The sequence below is a fragment of the Sinocyclocheilus rhinocerous genome, unplaced genomic scaffold (genome assembly GCF_001515625.1).
Source record: "Sinocyclocheilus rhinocerous isolate Xijiao unplaced genomic scaffold, SAMN03320098_v1.1 scaffold1338, whole genome shotgun sequence".
Lineage (NCBI taxonomy): Eukaryota > Metazoa > Chordata > Actinopteri > Cypriniformes > Cyprinidae > Sinocyclocheilus > Sinocyclocheilus rhinocerous.
This window is the reverse complement of record NW_015632722.1, coordinates 847022-873922: the sequence shown is the minus strand read 5'-3', so window position 1 is coordinate 873922 and position 26901 is coordinate 847022. Positions and strand designations below refer to the sequence as shown.

General features: G+C 37.0%; 2 protein-coding genes across 14 annotated transcripts in view; both read left to right on the top strand.

The window, feature by feature from the left end:
• The window catches only part of LOC107742856 (F-box/LRR-repeat protein 2-like), a 9587-nt gene extending 1444 nt beyond the window's left edge, over positions 1–8143 (top strand). Inside the window, exons 3-14 of the mRNA XM_016555929.1 lie at positions 315–369; positions 470–544; positions 798–892; positions 1390–1554; positions 2469–2595; positions 2690–2764; positions 2857–2987; positions 3070–3130; positions 3240–3284; positions 4431–4487; positions 4641–4853; positions 5889–8143. Of these exons, the coding sequence (XP_016411415.1) occupies positions 315–369; positions 470–544; positions 798–892; positions 1390–1554; positions 2469–2595; positions 2690–2764; positions 2857–2987; positions 3070–3130; positions 3240–3284; positions 4431–4487; positions 4641–4853; positions 5889–5996 (1207 nt within the window). The 3' untranslated portion in view covers positions 5997–8143. The remainder of the gene's footprint in view (positions 1–314; positions 370–469; positions 545–797; positions 893–1389; positions 1555–2468; positions 2596–2689; positions 2765–2856; positions 2988–3069; positions 3131–3239; positions 3285–4430; positions 4488–4640; positions 4854–5888) is intronic.
• A 1261-nt stretch (positions 8144–9404) lies between these two features.
• clasp2 (cytoplasmic linker associated protein 2) overlaps positions 9405–26901 on the top strand; it is a 53485-nt gene continuing 35988 nt past the window's right edge. For 12 of the 13 annotated variants that reach the window (XM_016555915.1, XM_016555920.1, XM_016555917.1 and 9 more), the window contains exons 1-7: positions 9405–10276; positions 12878–12956; positions 14366–14469; positions 14743–14834; positions 15680–15755; positions 16790–16887; positions 25473–25543. In XM_016555915.1, the coding sequence (XP_016411401.1) occupies positions 10079–10276; positions 12878–12956; positions 14366–14469; positions 14743–14834; positions 15680–15755; positions 16790–16887; positions 25473–25543 (718 nt within the window). In that variant the 5' untranslated portion in view covers positions 9405–10078. Of the gene's footprint in view, positions 10277–12877; positions 12957–14365; positions 14470–14742; positions 14835–15679; positions 15756–16789; positions 16888–22989; positions 23160–25472; positions 25544–26901 lie in introns of those variants that run through there. The other variant, XM_016555925.1, reaches the window with a different exon arrangement.

The following is a 26901-nucleotide window of genomic DNA, read 5'->3' as shown; positions in this document are numbered from 1 at the left end:
TCATCTATCTATCTATCTATCTATCTATCTATCTCTGTCTGTCTGTCTGTCTGTCATTATATATATCGTTCTGTCGTTCTTTCTGCGTGTCTATCTTGTATGCATATCTATCTATCTATCTATCTATTTATCTATCTATCTATTGGTCTGGCCATCTGATTTTTTTTTTTAATTTCCAAAATTCAAATTGCTTTATTGGCTTGACATACTTTTGTATGTACTGTCAAAGGATTACAGGAAGTGGGTAGCAAGGAAAAAACTGAATAATAAACAAAAAATAAACAATTAATCAAAAGTCTCTGTTTTTATTTCAGGATTTTCTCCTTCCTGGATGTAGTTACATTGTGTAGGTGTGCCCAAGTATCCAAGGTATGTTCAGCTGCTTGTTTAGTTAAAATGAAACAAAAATGTCTAGAATTAAGATTAAGTTTTCTAACAATGCTTCCTCCTTTTCTCTGTGGATGAACAGGCATGGAATGTTCTTGCATTAGATGGAAGCAACTGGCAGAAGATTGATCTCTTTAACTTTCAGACAGATATTGAGGTGAAAAAGCATGTGTAAAGTAAATGTTTTGGTTTGTGATTGCAGATACAGTCTTGTGTGTTATTGGCTTTTGCTTTGTATGTCTTAGTACTTCATCAGTTATATGTTGCTATGTGCTTTAAATTGTCTGTCTGTGGGTGTTATGTGTGTGGGATTAACACTGGGTCAGTAGGCTTTCTGCTGAATCCATAGACTGTAACGTCATCCCTGATCCTCTGCCTGATCTCTCTCTCTCTCTCTGTCTTTCTATTAGGGACGTGTCGTGGAGAACATCTCGAAGCGATGTGGGGGGTTTTTGAGGCAGCTCAGTCTTCGGGGCTGCCTCAGTGTGGGAGATGCCTCCATGAAGTGAGCCGCATTACTTTTTGTTAATTAAAACATGCACTGTAGGATTGCACAGTTCATGCAATTAGTGAAACTGTCCAATCAAAAGTATAAAATAGCATTCAGCTGCATTTAAGCAAGTCAAAGTAGCAAGTTATGAAAGTGATTTCAGTGAATCAGTTTTTGTCCTAACTGGCTGAGATTTGTGAATACTGACAGGGCATTTTGTATAATTTTTTTAATGGATTTTTATTGGTTTCTATTTCATAGTGGCCCCGCCCACTATGCATATCATTGGTCTCTTTCCATATAATTGCATATTATATATCAAATATCTTTCAAATAGCTGATTGGATTGTGCAGCAGTTTAGCTTTCATTGTGACAAACGTGTCATATTGTGGCTGGTTAGGAGATGGTATAATGATTATATGTTGCTGTTTTGGCCCATGTGTATCTGGTTTTTATTGTGTAGTTTTTCTGTTTAACATTGTTAGCTAAGAGGTTTCATTTGATTTGGCAGGACCTTTGCTCAGAACTGTCGCAACATTGAACATCTAAACCTCAACGGCTGCACCAAGATCACAGACTCCACCTGCGTCAGCCTTAGCAAGTTTTGCTCCAAACTTCGCCACCTTGACCTGACCTCCTGCGTGTCCATCACCAATCATGCACTTAAGGCCTTAAGGTGGGGTAGTTATAATGACTAATTTAGGCTGGATTATTTGTTTTGATTCTGTAAATAATGTTAAATATCATGACCATAAGTCCTGTTTGGGTTAGCACGAATCATGATGATTATTGGACAAAAAATTTATGTCCTTGAGTGTAAAATAGGACAACAATATTATTGCTTAATTTTGTCAGAAGTGAAAGACTCAATTTTTAAGCACTTGGTGACCTCAAAGCTAATGGACTAAAAAATGCAAAACTGTGAAAAACTTGAGATTTTATGGAGTCTTTAAAACTTAATTGGGGAATGTTAAATCAAAGCCTAGTTTTAATTTCATTGTGTCAGGAGGGTGACTTTGCTAATGATTATAAGTCTGTCACCTCTGTCACATTTCTTCTAATGATTTTTTTTCCACAGTTGTAGTAGATTATACTGTATGAGCTGGTGAAACAGGAAATTCTGGGAGTGACCAGTTATTTACTAATTGTTAGACATTTGAGATAATTGCTGCTTATATTCCCACATCTTAACAGCGCAAGGTATGGTTTGAAATGCAAAAAGCACATTTTAAAAAGAAAATAATAATGTTTATATTTATTTTATTATTATTTTGTTTTTTATTATTATAAGTTTTGGAAACAAATTTTGAATGGTTTAATGATCCTCATAACAGGGGTTTATTATAACTGGAAAAGGAGAAAAATGTATTTTTGTTTTTTAATAATTTGATAAATCAATATTTAAAAAAAAAATTCATTGTGTATTGTTTTTTACTCTACTGGTTAGCGGTTCAAAAGTTTCCTTTATTTTTCTTTTAAATAACTTTATTTTGGGTTTTTTGTGTTTGTTAGGTGGTGTAGTGGTGTTTAAGTTATTTTTTAGCGTTTTGTTTGCTTCATACCCTCGTATTGGCTCTTTCTGCCTGCTAGTGAGGGCTGTCGGATGTTGGAGAATCTGAACCTGTCCTGGTGTGATCAGATCACGAGTGATGGCATCGAGGCTCTCAGCCGTGGCTGCACAAGCGTCAGAGCTCTGTTTCTGAGAGGCTGCACACAGGTACATACATCTATACAAGCACACACTCACACAAAACACTTTGAGTGAAATCATTGATAATGTGACATAATAATTGTTAAATGTGTCTTTTCAGCTTGATGATACTGCACTGAAGCAGCTTCAAAAGCACTGTCCAGAGCTCATGACAATCAACATGCAATCATGCACAGTAAGATTTTGAATTATTACTATACTTTTGTTAAATATTGCTTGTGAAAAACAAATACACAATGTTAATTTGTTGTTTTATCCATCTTGCAGCAAATCACAGATGACGGCTTTGTGAGTTTGTGCCGTGGTTGTCACAAACTGCAGATGGTTTGTGTGTCTGGCTGCAGCAACATCACAGATGCTTCTCTGACTGCCCTCGGCCTCAACTGCCAACGGCTCAAGTAAAGCTTTCTTCATCTGTACGCAGATAAGCACACATGCCCACACAGAGTCATTCATTCACATTGCATGTGTTTTCCTCAGGATCCTGGAGGCTGCTCGCTGCTCACATGTGACTGATGCTGGTTTTACTGTTCTTGCCAGAGTGAGTAATCACACAAACACCCCAAAATTACAAAACATAAACACATTGGATTTAGAGAGACATCGCTGATGTGACAGGATTCCTAAACAAGCTATGCCTTCTGTTTTAGAATTGTCATGATTTGGAGAAGATGGATTTAGAGGAATGTATTTTGGTGAGTTTAAAATCCATAAGTTCTTATTTGGTGTATATTGCCTAGTCATCATGGACGGGTTCACTTTTGTGCATTGAAGGGTAAATATAGGTTTTTTTAAATTAGTATCTTAGTAATGTGCTATATATATTCATTATAGCTGATAATGTTATAAATATTAATATAAAATAAATATGGACTATCATTCAAAGTGTGGGGTTGGTAAGATATTTGAAATGTTTTTGAAGAAGTTCCTTATTCTCACAAAGACTGCATTTATTTGATTAAATACAATAAAATACACTGAAATACAGTTTTCTATTTCAGTATATGTTCAAATGTAATTTATTCCTGTGATGGCAAAGGTGAATTTTCAGCAGCCTTCATTACTGCAGGTTTCAGTGTCACATGATATTTCAGAAATCATTCTGATATGCTGATTTGCTCAAGAAACATTTCTTATTATCAATGTTGAAAACAGTTGTGCTTCTTAATATTTTTATGGAAACTGATTTATTTGAAATATAAATCTTTTGTAACATTTACTGTGACTTTTTATAAATTGAATACACCCTTTCTGAATAAAAGTATTAATTTCTTTAAAGAAAGAAAAACTTACTAACCTCGACATTTTGAATGGTATTATATTTGGGGAAAGTTGTCACTAGGCAGCCTGCAATAAAATGTAAACCGTAAAACAACAATAAAAAAAACAAAGAAAGAATTAATTAAACAATGTAAAAACAATGAAAAATGTGAACAATTTATCAAAATAAATACATTTTTGATATTCTAATTCATAAAATATTAAATATTAGAATTCGTTATTGAATATATTAAATGTATGAAACAATTCAAATGTATGATACAATTAAAAGGTGAAAAAAAATTGTGCTAACAGCACAGATCAAATTTTCAGTAAAATCTACCTCTACTATATAGCCAGTTATTCTGATTTTTTTTTTTTATATTCTTAAGCACACATGCAAAGTATGTTGCAGCTGTATTTCTATGAAATTCTGTTGTTTTAGCTATTCTGTTACTAATAAAATCTTTTTTTTTTTTTTTTTTTTACTGCTGTTGAGCTGTGTCTGTTTCCTTGCAACAATTTATCCTGATTAGTCAGCATGCTAATATTAATGTTCTGTGTCTGTATGTCCCATTCAGGTGACTGATAACACTCTGGTTCAGCTCTCAATCCACTGCCCTCGGCTGCAGGCGCTGGTGAGTGTTTGAGAGAGAGTGTGTGGGAGTATTGTTTCCATGCTTGTTATTTATGGCTTTCTGTAAAGGAATTATGAAGCATGTCCATTTGTTTTCAGAAGCTCACTCTTTATAGCTTGCTCAGTTTGGCGTGTGTGTGTGTGTGTTTTCTAGAGCCTATCTCACTGCGAGTTGATAACAGACGATGGAATCAGACACCTGAGCAGCAGTGTGTGTGGTCAGGAGCGTCTGCAGGTCGTGGAGCTGGACAACTGCCCCTTGATCACAGACATCACACTGGAGCACCTCAAGAGTTGCCAGCATCTGGAACGCATTGAGCTCTATGACTGCCAGCAGGTCACCCGCGCGGGCATCAAACGAATCCGGGTCTGTGGAAAATAATTGCTAGATATGTCACAACTCCCACACATAGTCTCAACTCTAACAACCGCATAAAGACAAAAATGATCCCCATTTATGTGCAGAATTCAAATGTGCAGTGTCTGCAGTGCCAACAGCAGTGATCAGTCATGAAAACATGATAATGTGACTTTCACATTTCATAAATGTGAAATTTCAAACATTTCAGTTTTACACTGTTCACATTACAATCTGTAACATCTATGAACAAACGTCAGGGCCTCATTTGTAAGTTGTCACTGGTTACAGTGCCCACAGTGGTTTAATAACATTCAAGTCAGTTGATTTGTCTGGTCAGGGCAGATGATGAAGTTCATTTTGGTGCTCCAGCTGTCCAGGTTTAGGTTTGCTGTCACTTTTCTTCAGTAGTTCTATGTTGTTTGGACACAATCCTCTTTGGTGCTCAATGATCCCTATGATTTACTTTCAGTTTCATCCTCTATTTTCCTTCACTGATGAAGTCTTGCCATGCTTCATGTACACAGTCATAATCATAAAGACTGTTGTTCTTAAAACCTCAAACAATTGGGCTGTTATAATATGCTGTGTATTTAAAATATTTATTTATAACATTATATGCCTAATATGAAATTTATGCAGTATATTTTATACAATGGTATAGTTTTATAATTAATAATAGTGATATTATCAACAAATCTATTATTCATATTATGTTTTACTGTAGAAGTCTTATTAATTTTATTAATTTCTACTTTTTGAAAAAAAGTAGCATTTGAGACTTTAGTCTTTGCAACTTTACAGATCTTCTTTATGCACCAAGAGCTTGTAACACTCCAAAGAGAAAGGAAAAATTGAAATCGCATCATATGACCCCTTTAATTCTTCCATTTAAAGTCTTCTGTGTTAATCTTGAGTTTTGGTCCAAACCAAACATGACAAGCTATTGGACTTTTCTTTTTTTCAGGGTGTAAAAAATGACTTAATCCAGTTGTCATGTCACATTCTGCACTCTGGCTCATTCTGCTGTTGTTTCTCCTGTAGGCTCACCTTCCTGAGATCAAAGTCCACGCTTACTTTGCCCCAGTGACACCCCCTCCTTCAGTGCACGGAGGTGGTCAGCGTCTCTGTCGATGCTGCGTCATACTCTGACAGAAGGAGGGGCTTCTGGGAGATCCCATAGAAAGTCAAGCTGTCAGACAACTTCTAAACTCCGCCCTGCCTCCGCTCCACACCACTACGAGACGCTGTGTGGGGTTGTGGCTACAGGAGGCATGGCTTGTTCAATGAGCGGTTGCCTGGCAGCAGGATGGACCTGAACAAGTTACGCAAAATAAATACAATGCAACGTGACAAATACTACGCACATACAATACCACCTACTTGGATATAAAAGAAGAAAAATCAAGGAGCTACCATGTAAAATATTTCATATTTGGATATATAGAAAACAAATTGGAGGAAGTACTTAAAGCATTATGGAACTAATGAATATAGAACGAATCCGCAAAGAACTTTGAGGCATTTTGATGCCGTTATGACGACTACACAGTGTTTACGTCCTGCTCCTCTTCCTCAACCAATAAGAATGCATTCTCTTACGACGAGAACAAATTGAAACAACAGGAAATGAGCAGCAGGATGCAAGTCTCTGGAGTTTTGTAGGATACGCCTCCCACCGATTGATCATGTTACTTTCTCGAACCTAAGAGCAGGAAGCTTTTCTGTCTGGTTTTGCGTGTGTGTGAGGATGTTTAAATATAGAAAACGAAATATAACACTACAATGAATCAGCCCGTATTAAAACTGGAGTAAAATGTTTTTTTTATTTTCTGTTAGTGCTCACCCTAATTTTGAGAGGACGAAAAAATCGCAATTGAAATCACCTGAGTGAGCGAGGGGAAGAAAAGGACTGAGATTGTGCATGCAAGATAAAGTGGATTTTGCTTCAGTGTGGAGTTACAGTATGTCATGATTGATGTGAATGTTCAAATTTAGATAATATACATGTGCTAAGGGTTGGGGGGGAGGGGGGATACATCAGGAATAAAAATTATCATAAGTTTCACAATGTTTCAGTGCAATATTGAAAGCCCAGGCATATGTAACTGTGGTATGTGACAGGATTTAGAACACTCCTTATTCAGGCAATATTCCTCAATATTTCAAAGTATTCTCATCGCAATGTCCCATTCCTGTATATTTACTGCCAATTACACATCATTAAAGGCGTAGTTCACCCAAAAATGAAAATTCTGTTATCGTTTTCTCATCCTCATGTCATTCCAAGCTTGGAACACAGAAGAACATATTTGGAAAAATATGTTTTTGTGTCCATTCGATGTTCATTCTACACAATGTCATCTTTTGTTTTTTACAAAAGAAAGTCATACTGGTTTGAAACAACACAAGGATGAGTAAATAATGACACAGTGTTCATTTTTTGGGTGAACTAGGTCAGATCTGAGTGTTATATGTAAATTATACAAAAATCAACAGTACAAATACGCCAAGGGAAAAATATCAAACCTTAACCAAGCGATCATGATTTAAAGTGATGGTTCCACAAAAATTTTTACTTCTGTTATCTTCTCACCCATCTTCAAACCTGTCTTTATGTGTGGAACAAAAAATGTTAGTTTCAGTCTATATTCACATTCATTGTATAGACCAAGATGCAATGAAAATGAATGGTGAGTTTTGGTACAAAGTGAATGATGACAAAAATTTCATATTTGGGTGAACGGTCCCTGTAAGTTCATCCCTTAAGTCTCGTGCATAAAACTGATGTGCAACATTGGTTTGATGCGTAACATTGCATATTTAAAATCATGTTGAGTCTTGCTGATGAAAACAGCTGCTGAGTTGATCATCTACTCAATGGAAATGTTTTTTGTCCGTGTGAGTGCCTTTGATTTTGCAACTGGACGGAGGGGTGGGTTACAGCCACAGAAATGCTCAGGGCTGCGATGTAGTTCATCATATTTTTTTCTCTTGTATTCTTCTCTATTTAAGTTGGTTTTTGCCATTAGATGTGATGCTGATGCTGATGATGGTGTCATCATTTCCTGTCAGTGCATACACCAGTGATTCCAGTATTCTTTATCTCGACCACTTTAGAAGGCAATGCTAAACCTGTCTGCGAAATGAAGTTTATTTAGTATTGTTCTGTAACAGTTAATCTGTTCCCCTCCTTCTCTCCCATATTTTTTGACAAAGATGAAAAGTTACCTGAATGTCCTTGTGTTCTGGTTGTTAATGTGACATTTCTTTAAATAAAAGATCTGAGCTGTGTGTCACATTCTGGATGGTTAGTTCTTATGGTTTCATATACCCTGTTTATTGTTGAAATGAATCGTGTTTATTAACATGGTTATAACAATACATGATTTAGCATCTTGAAATTTTAGACCATTTTACACCACTGATTCACTTAAACAGGACCTGAAACCTGTTGTTGTTGTTTTTTCTCTCTTCACCATATATGTGTTCTGTAGACATGTTTGCATGTTTGAAAATGTAGCTTATCAAGTAGCAATGTCAAGACACTTTTGATAAGAGTTGCAAGCTATTAACAAAAAGCTAGCTAGCTACATTGTAACTACTTAATTTTAAGATTTTATAATGAATATAAAATAGAATAAATAATAAAAATGATCATGATCTAAATTCAAACAGGAACATAATAGACTAAAATAACCATATAACTTAAAAATTTATTTCAAATTATTGGGTAAGAGAGTTTTGCATTATAGCAGAGTACTAGAAAGCCCTTGAGACAAAAACGTATAGTTGAATATGGATATGGATTTTGGTAACCTAATAATATTGCAAAGTAATACTGTGTATATGTATGTAAAATAGACTCTAAAAATGTAGTATGCTCTGTAGTTTAGTATGTAGTATGTAGTATAGTATGTAGTATAGAATATCTAGTACATTCTATTAATGTGGTATGTATCACCAATTCATTAATTCATTCATTCATTCATTCATTCATTTATTTATTTATTTTAATTACGTTTGACATACACATTTAATGCCACTAGGGGGAGACGGAAGAGCATATTTAAAAAAATGTGTGTTGTATGGATACAAGCGTGTGCGTTATTCAAAGTAAGTATAATCTTCTTGGTGCTTTTAAATGCACAAAATGGTTCTTTGAAAGTCTATGTGCGTAAAGTATTACAATAAGAAGAGGTATGTTATAATTAAGAAGTAATAATAATTTAGTTATATATTCAAATATGCAACAACTTAGTTACCAAATGTGATTCAGTCAACAATACCACAAGAAAAAGTGTCAACATAGGCCTACTGGAATAACCAGAATCATCATCAAAAATAAATTCTCATTGAAGCCGGTTGGATACATTAATAATAATAATAATAATAATAACAACAGCAACAACAATAAAACATGTATAGTCTCTCTCTTGATATTATATAATAAACATGTATGTTGTCTCTATTCTGATACTGTCGCACTGCACAGCCTCTGATAAATAATGAATTGTGTACCAAATGAGCATATTTTCATTCAGGCATCATGCAGGACATCTGTGCGGCGTTGAAGGACCTCAAGGCCTCGGCCCAACTCTTCCTTGGGATCGTTTGCTATTCAACACTCCACTATTGCGGTTACTGGCGGTCTAGTGGCCGTGATCAAGTCGTGAGCTCAGGAGGCAGCTGTCAAACAGCGGATTATATTTGGATTAAGTGTAAACAGGAGAGCCGTGAAAGCAGCGCGCTTCCCGGCGGCTCATCCACTCATCACCCGAGCGGCGTGAAGCGGGCTTTTCTGAAATGGACGCCTGGAGGGAGGAGAGCCCCGGCGGCAGGCCCCAGGATACTCGACCATAAGAGTTCAAGCTAGCCGAGTTAGCCGATACATTTCCACTGTTTTTATACGCGCCTCGCAGCGGATCTCTTTTACTTTGCTTTGCGTCCGTGGTCGCCCACACTTTGTTGTTCAGTGGAAACACACTTTTTGTTCGGGGGATCAACCATTTGGTTCCTGGGAAACTTTGTCAAAGTTGTTTATTTTCCGTTACTGCATCGTTAATGCACTAAACAACAGACTTCAGCCACCCTCAGAGAGTGTCTTTAAAGCCAGTATTTGACTTCCTCTTTGTACACATTTCAGTTTCTCGTGCCGTTTACGCGACTCTGACAGTCACTCTGTCGTTGTTATTGTTTCGCCGCGACCTGAGGACTACCCACAAAGCGTCCCGATGGAGGAAAATGACAACATGGACTATTTTTACCAGCAGGTTTTGCAGAAGGACGTGACCCGACGGCTGCAGGTCGGCCCGGATCTCATAAACTACCTGAGCGACCCGCAGAGGTCCTGGGATGTGGAGCAGGACAAACCCCGCCTGGATAAAACCATAGATGAGCTGACGGGATGGGTCAATTCCAGCAATTACAAGGTACATAGCGTGTGACCTGCTTTGGGGGTGTATATTTAAATTAAGTGTGTTATAAGCCGTTTGGCACGTAGGTTATGAAGGATGCCTGCATTGTTCTGGAGTGACAGTCTTGAGCCAAACCTAATAGTTTATTCTCATAAAATTTATTATTGCATGTAAATCACTAAATGCATCAGGTTTATGTGATTGTACATTAATTTCTGTGCCTTTCTGTCAAACTGACAGAAAAATGCTCAAGTAATTGTATTTACGATAAGCTTCTGTGTGTAGAAGTGTTTAGGTAAAAAGTGTTCAAATAGTACATTAATATCAATGTGCATACATTACATATTCATTTGTGTCTAGGAGAGAGTGGATTTTCTGGTGGGGGTGTTGTGAGGATGGGGGAGGGTCGCGTGGGGTATTGTTCTGTTACACTGGGGCTGTAAAGGCACACGTCACTGCAGTTTATTTGAGTAATCCATTTACATTTGCTTTTGTGTGTGTGTGTGTGTGTTATGTCGATTAAGAAAAGCATGTTTAAATGGCCTGTGGATGCAAGCCGAAGCTTTTATGCTGGCTCATGCTGCTGCTGATGTTCAAGGCTGAGGCAAAAATGGACACTTCTGCAAACAGTGACATTGAAACGGGAAGTGTGGAATGAAATATGATTGAGTATTGATGTTTTAAAAGCAGCTTTAGACATTCATCTGTGTTTTGTCTTCAGCTGGTAGTTCTGGTCTTCAGGGGCTGATGTTAATAGACGGCTATGACATCAGACTCATTGAGGTTGGATTTTAGAAATGATGAGGGTGATTCATAAATTGGAGACACAGCTGCAGAATTCTACAAATGTATGTGGTTTGATAAATGCAGGGTGTCAAATTCTTTGGCCCTTTTGTTGAAGATCTGGTAGACCGTTTTCATCTCTCCACTAAAATATTTTTGTAAATAAATTAGTTTATTTTTATTTTTTTTTTACTATTCAATATACTCTGTCGTTTAAAGTCTTGGGGTCAGTGAGATTTTTTTTTTTTTTAAGAAATTAATAAATTTTTCAGCAAGTACACATTAAATTGATCAAAAGTGACAGCAAAGACATTTATTATGTTACAAAATATTTATTTTTCAAATAAATGCTATTTTGAACTTTTAAAAAAAAAATCATAGTATCCTGAATTTTTTTTAGCAGCATAACTGAGAAATTGATAATAAAAAGAAATGTTTCTTGAGCAGCAAATCCGCATATTAGAAGGATTTCTAAAGGATCATGTGACACTGAAGACTGGAGTAATGATGCCGAAACTTCAGCTTTGTCATTACAGGTATAAATTATAAATTTTAAAATATATTAAAATAGAAAACTATTATTTTAAAACAGAGTAATATTTCATAATATTACTGTTTTCACTGTATTTTTAATCATGTAATTGCTGCCTTGGTGAGTGTAAGAGACTTATTTAAAAAACATTTCAAAAAATTGTACCGACCCCAAACTAATGTGTAGTAATGTGCATATATATTTATAATTAAATAATATTTTTTTGTAATTTAATTATTTTACAATTAATGTATAATTATAATAAAATATTATGAAAATCTTATATTTAAATAAATATATTTATTAATTTCAATGTTATATTTGTTGTGTATATTTAAATACAACACTTCGTAAATTTTCTTAATTGATTATTAAGAGAGGCAGGTTAATAATACATAACATTTTAAAATATATTAAAATAAAAAATTGTGTTTATTGTAATTTTTGATATTTTTGATCATATAAATGCTGCCGTGGTGAGTGTAAGTCACATCTTTCAAAAAAAAAAAATTTAAATCTTACCCACCCCAAACATTTACATTTACAAAATAATTGCAAAAAATACATTTATGATGATGTTTAATTCTGAAATCTAATGTATCTGTAATAGAGGTACCATTTTTGGTAAGAACAGGTCGAGAAGCGATGCTTCATATAGAGTTAAATGCTGACAAAGTTCAATGATCTAAGAATGGACTTGATTTACACACAGTGTTTTCTCCATAAGTCACACAAGAGAAGAAACCAGAAATGCTTGCTGATTGTATTAACTTGAAAAAATTAGGTTAATCCCTAAAGTGTGGCTGACCTCATTGCTAAGTGTGTAGTTGAACGCTGTCCAATTAAAACACATTTAAGCAGTTTCCAAAATGAAATGCCCAGGTGTTTTCCAGTTTTGCCTTTCAGGTGCACCCTCTCTGTTGTCCTTACTCAGGACTCTCTCTGGCTGCTTTGCCTAAAATAGGTCATAACTGGAGCTTCTTGGATGTAGTAAATATTTGATTGTTTCTCTGGAATGTGAACTTCCATCCTACACTGCCAAAAAACACACTGCAGCGATCCCACCACAATCCTCAAATAAAGTCCGTCTCACAATCTCTTATTTTCATTCACCCACCCACACACAATAACAATAGTCCTTCTTAAAGACATAGCGCACATCAACACAAAGCTCTGTAACAGATACTGTATCAGATACTGAATAAGCAGAATCAGAGTGCTGTCGTACAGTTTGCCTGCGTGAGAGGAGGAGTGAGGTTTGATGTTTTCAGCTGATTTGTCTCTTTCTTGTTTGGTGTCAGGTTGCATTGCTGGGGATCGATATCGTCAGCGCATTTGTGGATCGGATGACTGATCGCTTCAGAGGTTATATCATCACAGGTAAGCGATGTGTGCACGTTTGTTGTTTGTTCCACTGAAGTCACAGCTTCAATAAGGCAGCATTAGCTAAAGATCTTCTCCATTGCATAATCAGCAGAAAGGGGAATGCCAGGATGACTTGCTGTGTACATGACACAATCCACAGGCTCAGTGCTTGTCTCTCAGCTGTTTGAGCCCCGCCTCCTGTTACCACGGGAATGGGTTGTTATGATAATAACAGATGGCCCCCCTCACTCATCATATACCTCATTCATCTGAAAACATGGAACAAATGGAGTATAGAGAAAGGAATGAGATGACTTCACACAAAGAGATCGTTTGAGTGTGCCTGGTGTACAACAATGTAGAAAGTTAGATGAAATGAAACGATATGTCTGGGCCTCTAGCAGCGCTAAATGGATTTGTCTGTCATTGGTTGGCCAAACAGATAGACCTGCCCCCAACTCACACCATTGGTTGAGCCAGTGTACTGCTTTGGGTTGCTCAAAAACATATATTTGGGGGAAGCAACTTTGATTTACAAATGGTTGTATTTGCATATTGCATTCAGGCATATGAAAAGTATGTTTTATTAAATGTACACATTATTATAGGGCTGCACTTTTAATCGAAATAAAACTGAAATTGCGATATGGCTTAGTGTGATCATCAAATCACAGAGGCTGCGCCAAGTAAATATATGTGCTTTAGAGTGAAGCCAGTACTGTGTTCATTGACATGCGCGCAGCTCATGATTCAGTGTTTTCAGCATCTCAGAGCGACTTGGTTGACAGTAAATGCTGTCCATACGATCTCATCTCTGATCTTAGTTTGGGTCGCTTATAACATATATTAAAACGCAACATGCGCTAACCATCTTCCTAAACTTGCACAGAGAAGTGCTTGTGATCTTCCTGTGCTTTTTTTGGCCAAAAATAAAAGCTTAATGGTTTAACATTTGAAAATGAAGAAATTAAGACAACCATAAATATTATAGTTGTAATTTTACAGTTGTACTGTAAAATAAAATAATAATAATAATTCTTATTTTCTTATATACAATTTTTAACAGTAAAATATTACATTCATAATATATTAGTTTACAATGTAAATATTACAATAGGAATATTTCATATTACTTATTCCTTTATAGTGATAAAGATTATTCTTTATTATTATTATTATTATTAGCAGTAGTAGTAGTAGTACAATTTTTCTGTGCCACTGTAAATGAGAAATGGTTCTCAACTGACTTACCTGGTTAAATAAAGGTTAATAATAATATTATAGTCATTGATATAATTACAAAATATGGGGCCCTACAAACAAGTACAGCAAACCTGGAGCTTTTGTTTTTAAAGAAATTGTGCAGCCCTGCATTTTTAGATCGCCTTTTAAACCTCTTTTTTTGCTTTTTTTTTCCCACTCAGTGGTGCCTGCATTAGTTGACCGTTTGGGTGATGCGAAGGATCAGGTTCGAGAACAGGCACAAGCACTCATTTTGAAGCTGATGGAGCAGACGGCAACACCCATGGTGAGCTAACTGTACAGCGAATGGGCAGTTCAGTTTGAAATGATCATCACACCCATTCATACTGACAAAAAAATCATAATGCTGCTGTCTAGATTTTTTTGTGTATGTGAGCTGCTGGGTGAATAGAACCACATTTGATCCTTTTTGCTAGTTACTACTGCCAGTGATTCTTGATTTCCTTCATAGCTCATTGTCTCTTTCTCTCTCTGCTTTTGCAGTAATGGATATGTAATGAACCAGTTACACTGTTTCTTTTCCTCTGTCTCTGTGTAGTATGTTTGGGAGAGGCTGTTTTCTGGCTTCAAACACAAAAACTTCCGCAGTAGAGAGGGACTCTGCTTGTGCTTGGTTGCCACTCTAAATGCGTAAGTCCTTCATACAATCCCATCCATTCTCACTTTGTAAACAAACCCACATTTTGTACTGGAAGTCTTGTCCAACAGGGGGCGCTGGTCTTCCATATCACAGTATTTTGATGCAATCACATCCCGGGTTTATCACCAACAGGAGTGATTTCTGTTAGTTCATCATCTCAGACGTTGCAACCTGTTTTGACATCTAAATTCACTGATATTTCGATATAATCTTCAGACATTCACACATACAGGTTCCCTGTCTGTCACACATTGTAAACAAACTCGGCCCACTGAGGTAATCCTCTTACCTGCCTGTATCGATACCAGGAAGGTCAGATTAACAGACATTCTCATTGAAGCACTACTTAAACACTCGTATACAAACAAAACTAGTTTCTCAGTAACATTACTCCTCACTGTTGACACAAAAGAGCTTTCACATAATCCAAAAAGCATTAGACTACATTGTTATTATAATAATAAGATGTTATGTACAATATAGTTTGCTTTAATTACAAAGCAGATTTGAAATTGCAGTTGTTTTGGTTTTGTATTCCATTATGGGGTAGTTCAGCCTGAAATGAAAAATTCTGTCATCTGTCAACAGGTTCATGTTGTTCCGAACCTGTTGGACTTATTTTGAAAAATGTCTGTTTTTTTTTTGTCCAAATACTGAAAGTCAGTGGAGTCCAGTGCTCATTGTCACCAGCTGAAATGTTCCTCAAAATACACATTTTTAAATGCAAAATAAGCTTGTGTATCCAACTGTGTATATATACATGCATGGTAATTTGAACTTGCTGTGAACTGTGTTTATTTGTTTCTCTCTCTCTCTCTCTCTCTCTCTCTCTTAGATACGGTGCTCAGCCCTTAAGTTTGAGTAAATTTGTTCCACATCTCTGTTCGCTAACAGGAGACCAAAACCCCCAGGTATGAATCTGTGTCTGTGTATGTATGTAATGCTTGGAATGTGTGTGAAAAAGTCAAGCGAGTTGGATGCACTCTCTGTTTCTGTCCTTTATGTGTGTGAGGGAGGGAGGCAGTCCGCACTAATGTTAGGTTTCTAGACATGTACAGCTGAGTTCAAGCTCCCGCTGGGCGAATGGGCCACTCACAGAGAACAGCATTAGATTCAGAGGTTGAGATGAGAGAAATGAGGCAGTGATCTTTTAGAGATTTGAAAAGTAAAATCTAGAAAAATTGAATGAAAAATCATTCCCAATTGTCCACTCTTTTTGAAAGAAATTAATATATCAAGTAAGGACACATTAAGTTGATCAAAAGTGACAGTAAAGACATCTCTAATGTTACAAAAGATTTCCATTGCAAATAAATGCTGTTAGTTTGAACTTTAAACAATGAGAATATGGAATATGAAATAATGGCTAATGAAAAATTCAGCTTTGCCATCATAGGAATAAATTGTTAAAATATACGCTGTAAAAATTATTTTTTGAAGTTGTAAATTAAACAAAGAATATTGGAATGTTTCATAAGAAAATACTATTTCAGTCTTTCTACTTAAAAAATTCATGTTTAATTTAATGTTACTCATCATTTCTTTGAAACAATTTTCACTTAAAAGTTGCTAGTAAATTTCATAAATAATTCCAAAGTAGATCCTACACCAAATTTGTTGTCAGTGTATTAAAATGGAAAACGGTTATTTAAATTGTAATAAAATTTCCCAATATTACTGTTTTTACTGTGTTTTGGATCAAATAAACCAGCCTTGGTGTTCATAAGAGACTTCTTTCAAAAACATTACAAAATATGCCAACCCCAAACATTTGAACAGTAGTGTATGTAAAAATTAGCATTCACATAGACAGCTATTTAATCGGTTGCTGTCACTCATGTCACCTGCTCATTGTAAATGAGTGAATTTTCAGTGTGACTGGGACTGTAATAGGATGGATCTGTAGTTGTGTTTCTTGGTTAAGAGTATGTTTTGTGTTCCACAGGTACGGGAGGCAGCTATGACAAGCCTAGTGGAGGTGTATCGGCATGTGGGAGAGAAAGTGAGAATAGACCTCAACAAAAGAGATCTACCGTCTGCGCGGTTAGTGTGATTTACTGTTAAATGCGCAAGCTTTCTACAAATCTTAGTTTTATCAATTTAATGACACTGTGCTAAGCCAACAAGCATCATTCCATCTCAAATGCACTCACATGTTATATCCACACCACAGTTGTGTTGACAGTTTCAGGATTGGTATAATTACTCCATGAGTCAGTTTTAATGACTTCGAGCTACGAGATTGCTTGTGCGCATCTTGGGTGTATTGTGGGTGATTTATTATGAAGAACTGTATAAATAGCAGCACATTCACATAAATTGGACACACCTATATTTAAAGTCGTTTGCGTGTGGTAATTGTGTATATGTTAGGAGTGCTGCTCATTTGTGGCTCTTACAAAATACCAGCGATTTCAGGTATGACTAAAGGAGCCGTTCAACCAAAATGAAAATTTGCTAAAAAATGTACTCACCCTAAAGCCATCCAACATGTAGATAGGTTTTTTTTTTTATCAGAACAGATATCAGAAGCAATATTTAGCATTACATCACATGCTCAGCAGTGGATCGTCTGCAGTGAATGAGTGCCGCCAGAAACATCACCATAATAATCCACATGACTTCAGTACATTAATTAACGTCTTGTGAAGTGAAAAGCTGCACGTTTGTAAGAAACAAATGCATCATTAAGACTTTTTAACTTTAAACCATCGATTCTGGCCAAAATACTAGTCCTAATTAATGATAACACTACCTCTGGTAAAAAAGTCCATCCCCTGTTGTGTTTACCCTTCAAAATAGATGTTTGTAGATAATGGTTTAGATCGGGGTTGTTTTGTTTTTGACTGTTTTTGGACACTTGTGAATGGTGCTTTATCTGCTTAGATTACTTTCCTGTATCAGGAGATATGACTTTTTCACTGAAGAAAGCAATATTATGGATAGAGGACTTGTATTTTAGCCGGAAGCAACTATTTGAAGTTAGGCCTTAATAGTGGATTTGTTTATTACAAACACACAGCTTTTTGCTTCACAAGATGTTAATTGAGGTACTGGAGTCATTTAGTTTACTTGTGGATTATTGTGATGTTTTTATCAGCTGTTTAAACTCTCATTCTGGCACCCATTCACTGCAGAGGATCCATTGGTGAGCAAGTAATGTAATGCTGAATTTCTCAAAATCTTTTCTGATGAAGAAACAAACTCATCAACATCTTGGATGGCTTGAGCGTTTTCAGCAAATTTTCATTTTTGGTGCAAACTATTTCTTTAAATATGACAGCATAACATATGTAGTGTATAGCCTATTTATTTTTTGTGTGTATTTTATCAAATTTGAAATATTTTGGAACAATTGCAAAACAAAATTGATTTCACTCGAATCCACAAATCAAAAACAAAACAACGTTATTTACACTTTTTAATTATTGTGACATGGATCTAAGCTATATCAAAAATAATTTTGAGCGTCAAATCTTTTAATCTTTAATTTGCACAAACTGTTACTATCATGTACTAAATTCACTTTGCAAGTGAAATTTGAATTGATACTGGACTGCATTTTAATATATATACATCTTCACTAGACTACATTAATAGATTATATTAATAGATATAATATAATAGATAGAATAGATAGAACCGGCAGCCATATCAACCTGTAGCCCAAGACTGGTTACCCACTGAAGCTAAGCAGGGCTGAGCCTGGTCAGTACCTGGATGGGAGACCTCCTGGGAAAACTAGGTTGCTGCTGGAAGAGGTGTTAGTGAGGCCAGCAGGGGGTGCTCACCCTGTGGTCTGTTTGGGTCCTAGCACCCCAGTGTAGTGATAGGGACTCTATACTGTCAACAAGCTCCGTCCTTCGGATGAGACGTTAAACCGAGGTCCTGACTCTCTGTGGTCATTAAAAATCCCAGGATGTCTTTCGAAAAGAGTAGAGGTGTGACCTCGGCATCCTGGCCAAATTTGCCCATTGGCCTCTGACCATCATGGCCTCCTAATCATCCCCATATCTGCTGATTGGCTTCATCACTCTGTCTCCTCTCCACCAGTAAGCTGGTGTGTGGTGGGCGTTCTGGCGCAACATGGCTGCCGTCGCATCATCCAGGTGGATGCTGCACACTGGTGGTGGATGAGGAGATACCCCCCTGACAATGTAAAGCGCTTTGAGTGCCTAGAAAAGCGCTATATAAATGTAATGAATTATTATTATTATTATAGTGTGGACATTTTTGTGTTTGCAAAGAAGTTTGCATGTTTTTATTCACAAAAGCTTTTTGTAAATCAGAACCTATGGCATGTCAACATTTTCTGTTACACCAAATACACAAAATAATGATCTTTAAAAAAGCATCATATGACCCCTTTAATTATCTTTCCACACAGAAGCCCTTGGATGGATTACTTGACAATTTTCTCTTGAGATCAGCCTTTTGATTGAATAAAAATCCAAAGAGCACTGAATTATATTATTACACAACTCTATTTATTAGTCTGTCATTGCAGTTCTATTGAAAATTTCTGGACATTCAAAGGAGGTTATTTGAAATCTTTGTGATACGTGTACTGTATACATTCCAAGAAATTAACTCATGGGTTTACTGTTATAGAATGATGACAGTCTATTTACATTGTGTTTAAAAGGATTCCTTGTAATCTGATAAAATCTTGCAGGCTGACATCAGTGTGTGCTGTTGATAAATTTAGTTTTTGAAGACTGTCTAATACTCCTGCATTCCTCTCTGTCTGATGTAAGATCCTTAAGGCGCTTGGACAGACTCCATTGGCTGCATCTTGAACATTTCACAATCAGTTTTCTAATGCCAGTGGATGATGCTGAATCAAGTTTTTTTTTCCTGTACATAATGGATTCATTTCTGGAGGAATCTATGCTGTTGTGTGTTTTTTCCTCTTATGGTTTCATGGTCTTAGATTTTGGCACTGTTGCACTATATTAATTTTCCCAGGAATCAGATTTAAAGTTCAGAATGATTCATGTTTTGTGTAGTCCAGATGTTTCAATACAAACTGAACTATATTGGGCCTGGTCCGGAATGACCCACATGTTCCACCTGGTTTCCATAGCTGTGGCATGATGTGTCAAGTTGTCTGGTGTGTGACACGGTTATGACTCTGACTCTGCAGGCTTCTGGAGGAGATGTAGAAGCATAAGAGAGAGTGGAGGTAGGAGGGTGCAAAGCCTGTGGCAGTTCTGTAGGCAAGCACCAATGTCCTGAACTTGATGCGAGCCGCAACTGGAAGCCAGTGCAGAGAGATAAGAAGCGGTGTGACATGGGCTCTCTTGGGCTCATTGAAAACAAGACTTGCTGCTGCATTCTGACTCATTTGCAGAGGTCTGATTGCATATGTTGGAAGTCCATCCAGAAGAGCATTGCGATAGTCCAACCTAGAAATTACAAGGGCCTGGATGAGAAGCTGTGTTGCATGCTCTGTTAGGAAGGGTCTGATTTTCCTGATGTTGTGTAATGCAAACCTGCATGATCGTGCTGTTTTTGCAATGTGATCTTTAAAGGTCAGCTGATCATCACGGATCACCTCAAGATTCCTGGCCGAACTCGATGGGATTATCGTTGATGAGCCCAGTTGGGTGGTAAACTGGTGCTGTACTGATGGGGTGACTGGGAAGATGAGACATTCTGTCTTTGCCAGGTTGAGCTGCAGGTGATGCTCTTTCATCCATGGCGAGATGTCCATCAGGCAGTCTGAGATCCGAGCAGGTACCGTTGAATCATCTGGTTCAAATGAGAGGTAGAGCTGCATGTCATCAGCATAGCAATGCCTAAGAGACTAAGAGCTGACTGAGTAGCAAAGATTGGAATAAAGTCAGCTTTGTTGACAGCTGACTGACAATTCCAGAGGCCCATAGAAGAAGTGTGGATAGGACACAGGTTAGCCTGATTGCGCCATGTCCTGTGTGTTGTGTAAGAGTGTTACCTTTGAGAGACAAGAGGAATATAATGAAAACACATGTTGAAAGTGTTGGAGACAGGAAAGGAAAGTAAGTAGAATAAAAGAAAAATGCTACTTTGCGTTGTCGGTGTCGCGCAAATTAACAGGTAGCAAAAAGTCTTTTTAGATTCTAATTACAGCTAACGGCAAACAACATGCACAATCAGCATAAAGTTTTAAATAAAATAAGCAGTAAGCTAATTAATCCTCCCTACTAGCAGATATGTATTCTAAAGGCGGTTGCACACCGGACGAGAAGTGAAGTGTCGCGTCGCGCCACGTCTTTAAAATTTGAACACATTATTTTCTATGAGCGTACACACACCGGCGGCGCCGTTCAGCATCTGTCCGTGGTGCCCAGCTACTTCGTGTTGTACTTGTTGTACGAATTGTTCTAGACGTAGTGCGACGTGGCGCTGTGCTTCTCTTTCGGTGTGCAACCGTCTTAAACGACAGAAACCGAAAACTGGTAAAACTTTTACGCTGAAATTCTGAAATTAGTGTATTTTTATAAAAAATTTGTTAATATTTATTAAAAAATAGTTTATATATGCACAAATATATTTTATATCTATTTAGCAATATATTTAAAAAAATGTAAATGTAAATTTTAAATAAAATCATTGCAGTTACAACTTTAAAAAGTCATTTTAAATCTAAAAATGATCCTTAAGTTCTTCTGTAGAGCTGCTTTATAGGTGAATCGAATTTGTTTATAATTTATATATTTTGCAACATTGACACTATTGCTGAATTAATTTGAATCAGCAATTGAACTGACTGAATAATGACACTGTTGTCTTCAGTAGAGCTGCTTTACAGCAGAATTTGCCTCATATTTAAGAACTATATAAAGAAAGGTGACTTGAATATTTGGGCTATGTGATATATTAGTATCTTTATCTTTAATTAAAAAAAAATCATTATTTAGTTAAATTAGTATAGAATTTTAAACTCGTTATTTAGCGTTTATCGACAAGGAAAAAGATTTTTTACTGCTCATAATATCAGCCAGAATTTTATTATCAGTGGATCCCTTTTAAATATCCAATTTTGAACAATATTTATGCAATATTGATTTAAAAAAAATCTAATACCATCCAATAACAAATACTGTATAACAAATATACAGGATTTAGTAGAGCGTATTTGAGTTCACTCTTTCTTTCTGCATGTATAATTTTGTGAGGGTTCGATGTTGTTTATCTCTTACACTTTGCCTTTGGAATCCTGTTGCATCACATCACATTGATATGATATGATATGATGTGATGTGATGCCCCACACTCGAGGGTGGGCACACAAGCCGAAAATCACTCTAAGCTACTGTACATACAAATTCAGTGTCTGCGCTGCCCTCATCTGACCAAGAGATAATGGCTACAAGAAAGGACATGCATATTGTTGACATGGATACAGTTTGAAAGGACAGGACCGCGAGCTTGGGGTCGTGTCAGTCAAAACAGGAAGGAAAGAGACCGAAAGGGCAATCTGAACCGACTGAACCAAGGCAAGAAGCGGGGGGCAGCAGTGAGGAGAGGGGGAATGTGATCAGTGCTTAAGGCCCAATCCCAATTCTACCCCTTAGCCCTTCCCCTTTCCCCTACCCCTCCGTTTCGCGCGTTCACGTGAAGGGGTAGGGGTGTCTCAATTCTCTTTTGGTTGAAGGGGTAGGGGTAGGGGAAGGGCCAGACAGCCCTTCAAACGAAGATTTTTCGGGACCACACTTCAAACAAAGGGGTATGAATTATCTCAGCGTAAACCGGCTTCAGGGGCAACATGGCTGCCCGAGCAAACAAAAAGACACATAAATGTAAGCATTTTTGGCATTAATAAAGATTTTAACGAAAAGTAATCATTTGTTTTATGTTACATTCAATCGTGAGTTCATATTTATGGTCATGTTACTCAAAGAAATGTTTGCAAAAAATCGCTAATATTTGCTAACAAACGTCATATCATTATTCTTAGGGGAATATTTTCACCCCTACCCCTTGACACTCTGTTTCAAGGGACAAGGGGAAGGGGTAGGCGAAAGGGAAGGGTTATAAAATAGAATTGGGATTGGGCCTTAGTGTGTGTGTTTGTGTGTGCCCGTGTCTGGAAGGGGGAGGGGTGGGAGCCCTGTCTCTGAGCTCCACAGCTTTAGCCCCTCCCACTGGTGTGTGTTCCAGACAGGAGGTTATGTAAAGGGGAATAGAATCCTTGCGCTGTCTATCTCTCACACACACACATACACACAGTGGGCAGTTTCTTAGTTTTCCGTGGCGCACACGCAGACACACGGCAGTCGAGTCTTTTCAGCGCTCCTCGGCCACATATGAAGGGCAGTATGTCTGAGCAGGTGGGTGGGACCTCGCATGCCGTCCCTCTGTACCCTTTTCTCTTTCTTCCTCTCGTCGCTTGTTCTCTCTTTCTTCTCGTTCTTGGCTGTTTATTCACTTTCTCTCTGTCTCGTTGCTTTTTAGCCTCTTGTGTCATCCGCAGCTGCACCATTTTGAATAGAAAGAGCAGATATCCTAAATCGGGTGCGTTAATAGGGATTGATGATCTGTGTGTGTGTGTGTGTATAAACACGCCTGATTCGTCTGCACTGCAAACACTGCGTTAAGCACACACATGCAACATTTCACATGTGGCCTTGAATGTGCATTTACATGCATATTGCATGTGAGAATGTGAGCGTGTGCACATTATTGTATGTGTATATTATATATTAGTTCATGGTTGTCTGTGTGATGGTCTGCTGGTCTAGCACACTTACCAAATATCATTCAGTCTCATGCAGGGTTTAAGCATCATTCTTGACATTTTGTAGCTGCACTTTAGTATTCGATCTGCTATACATTGGGCCAGTGAGGGACAGTAATTGGGCTGCGGTGTCTTGTTAATTGTTCGTTGCGTTGAAAATAGTCTTGGCAGGCACTTCAAGGATAGTAATTAAGCTATGACTTTTAAGTGCACACTGTAGATGTGCAGCATTTTAAATTTGGTATTTTTTTGTAATGCACTCATTTGTTAAAGTGGTTATCACTGTGCTAGTGGTTCATCCGTGTGGTATTAGGTTAGCCTTTGCATCTTAATTGCCTTTAATACATATCTTTATGGCTTAAACATTTTTCAAGCTTGAAGGAAAAAAGTAAATTAAAGGCTGTTAAAGCTACTTAGCGTAACATTTTCTGTGAGTGATGTTAGTTGGGCTCCGCATGAATGTGTAGAACGGCAAACTTGTCTGTATCTGTTTTAAACAGAAGCCGCATTATTGTGATGGACAGATTAAAGGGGTCATATGATGCGATTTCAAGTTTTCCTTTCTCTTTGGAGTGTTACAAGCTGATTGTGCATAGATAAGATCCCTGAAGTTGCAAAGACTAAGCGGGGTATAGAGGACCTATAATAATGTACAATATTTGAAAAATAATGTGTTTTTTGAACATTAAAGCATGTCAACATATTCTGTTACACCAAATACACAAAATAATGATCTTTAAAAAAGCATCATATGACCCCTTTAAAGCCTTTGGTGCAGTTGCCACAGTTTTATTCTTTTTGAAGTGTGCAAGATGTGTTACTTCAGAAAGCCTTTTAGTTGTTCAGTGCAAGAGAAAGAAATACATTTATTGAATTGCCATTGCACTATATCATCCTATTAGGGTGGGCTATATTACAAAAAAGAAAAGAAATCTCAGTATTTTTAAAACTTTTTATTGATATTCAGTTATGTATACTACCGTTCAAACGTTTGTGGTTAGAAAGACTTTTTCAAATGATTTTTGAGTCTCTTATGCTCATTCAGGCTGCATCATGTTTGGTCAAAAATACAGTAAAAAGAAAAAAAAGAAATATTATAATTTAAAATATTTTTCTGTTTTAGTATATTTGAAAATATAATTTATTCTGCAGAAATCTTTCTAATATGCTGATTTGGTGCTCAAAAAACATTTCTTATGAGTGTTGAAAATAGTTGTGCTGCTTAATATTTTTGTGGAAGTAGTATTCTTTGATGAATAGAAAGTTCAAAAGATCAGCATTTATTTTGGAAAATAAATCTTTTGTAACATTAATCTCTTTACTGTCACATTTAATAAATGTAATGCATCCTTGCTGAAAAAAGTATTAATTTCTTTTTTTTTAAATCCTGGTGACCCCAAAGTTTTGAACTATAGTGAATCAGAGAAACCATAATTTCAACCAAGTATTTTTTTTTATCCATGCTTGGTGATAAAAGTAATATTTACCTAAAAAAAAAATTCTCACTAAAACATTTTAATTCATGAGTGATGCCATGATTGTATCTTTAAATCAGAATTTTAAATTTATTATTTGAAGCTGACAATTGGAACTGATTCACAAAATTCACTGAACTAAAACATTTTTCTTAATGCCTGCATACTTGTAAGACAAGAAAGGGTTGTGATGCAAAATAAAAAGCGTGTTAAAATCATAATATTCACTGTTGCTTAATTGTATATCGCCAGCAAAATCATTGTGTATATTTGATATTGCCCAACTTTACACTTCATAATGCCTTAGTTTGTGATTGTTTTGAAGATGGCAAAATTATGTCCAAAATATTCACATTAAAATTATGTGCTGTTTATTGAGTGTGTATAGTTTTAATATTAATCTCAAACCGTTACTGTTCTGTGTGTTTCAGGTTACAGAACATTTTGAGCCGTTTTGATGAAGTACTGAATTCGGGGAACATGGCTCTCAGCCTGAGTCAAGGTAAGTTAGCTTTAACTTGTTTGTTAACTAGCTAAATCCTTTTTGCAACACTTGTTTCCACTGGCTTCAGTTACAATGCTAATATTAGTTTTGTCAGTGTCTTTGACCACAGTACTGTACCTTTGACATCTGAGCCCCAGCTTTAACCGGAATGCTACTTTCCTCTAAATGCATCTAAATACATAATCATCATGTTTTTCATTAGCATTACTAGAGGGTGAACATCAACAAAGTCATTGTGTACATCTAAATGCTGGGTTTCTGTGTGCCCTTCAGTCTCCAGTGAGTCCGATTTAACGTGAGTGCTGGGATCTAAATAGGGGAGATGGTGTCAGACTTCCAGAGCCTTGGAAATCTCCATGATGTGTTTGGCATATGTCACATGTTGGAAGAGCTGGATCTCCAGGCGGATCACACTGTGCTCTTTTCATGCGGCTCACATTTGGTTGTGGTGTAGAGTTGTTGTGGCATAGTAATGTGTTTTACAGTGACTTTACAAGCTATACCGTGGTTGCAGCTGTTGACTTTATGGGGGTAAACATGTGTTTATGGGTTCAGTAATATCTTTGACTTGAGTGGAGGGATATGTAGGATTTCAGATTAGTGAATGATCAACATGAGGTTTTTAGAGAACAGTTCTTGCTAGAAATGCACAATATTTGTACCATATTGAATATTAGAGGTTTATATATATATTTAATTGTGCATGCTCATTTCCCCTATTTTTACATGTAGGTTATGTTTACTGTTGAAAACTTGTATTAATTTTAAAGGGGTCATATGATGCAATTTCAAATTTTCCTTTCTCTTTGGAGTGTTACAAGCTGTTTGAGTATAGATAAGATCCCTAAAGTTGCAAAGACTAAAGTCTCAAACCCAAAGAGATGTTCTTTATAAAAGTTAAGACTTGTCCACGCCCTCCTAAAATGGCTCGTTCTAACACGCCCCCACATGTCTACGTCATGATGTGGGAGGATTTGCATAACGCCGCCCAAATGTTCACGCAAAGAAAGAAGGGCGAACCATCCTACTCGCTGTAGTATTGTTGTTGCCGCCGCCGCCATGTCGTGGAGACGCTGTGTGTTTCGTTGTGAAAGCGAAACTACTTTGTTTGGCCTTCCAAAAGAGGACGATATCCACTTCGTCATGCCTAAGCTGATCCGTGCTGGTCGCTGAAGAAATACATCCACTTCGCGCTGTGGATCGCCGGATCGGCTTTCACCATGGACGAAGCAGAGTCCAGCCCGGGGTCGTCACATGTGGTTGCCGCAACCCCGCCCGCTGCGCCGTTCTCAAGCCCGCCCTCACTCAAGCCGGCCTCCGCTCACTCTAGCCCGCCATGTGTGACGCTGTGTTTC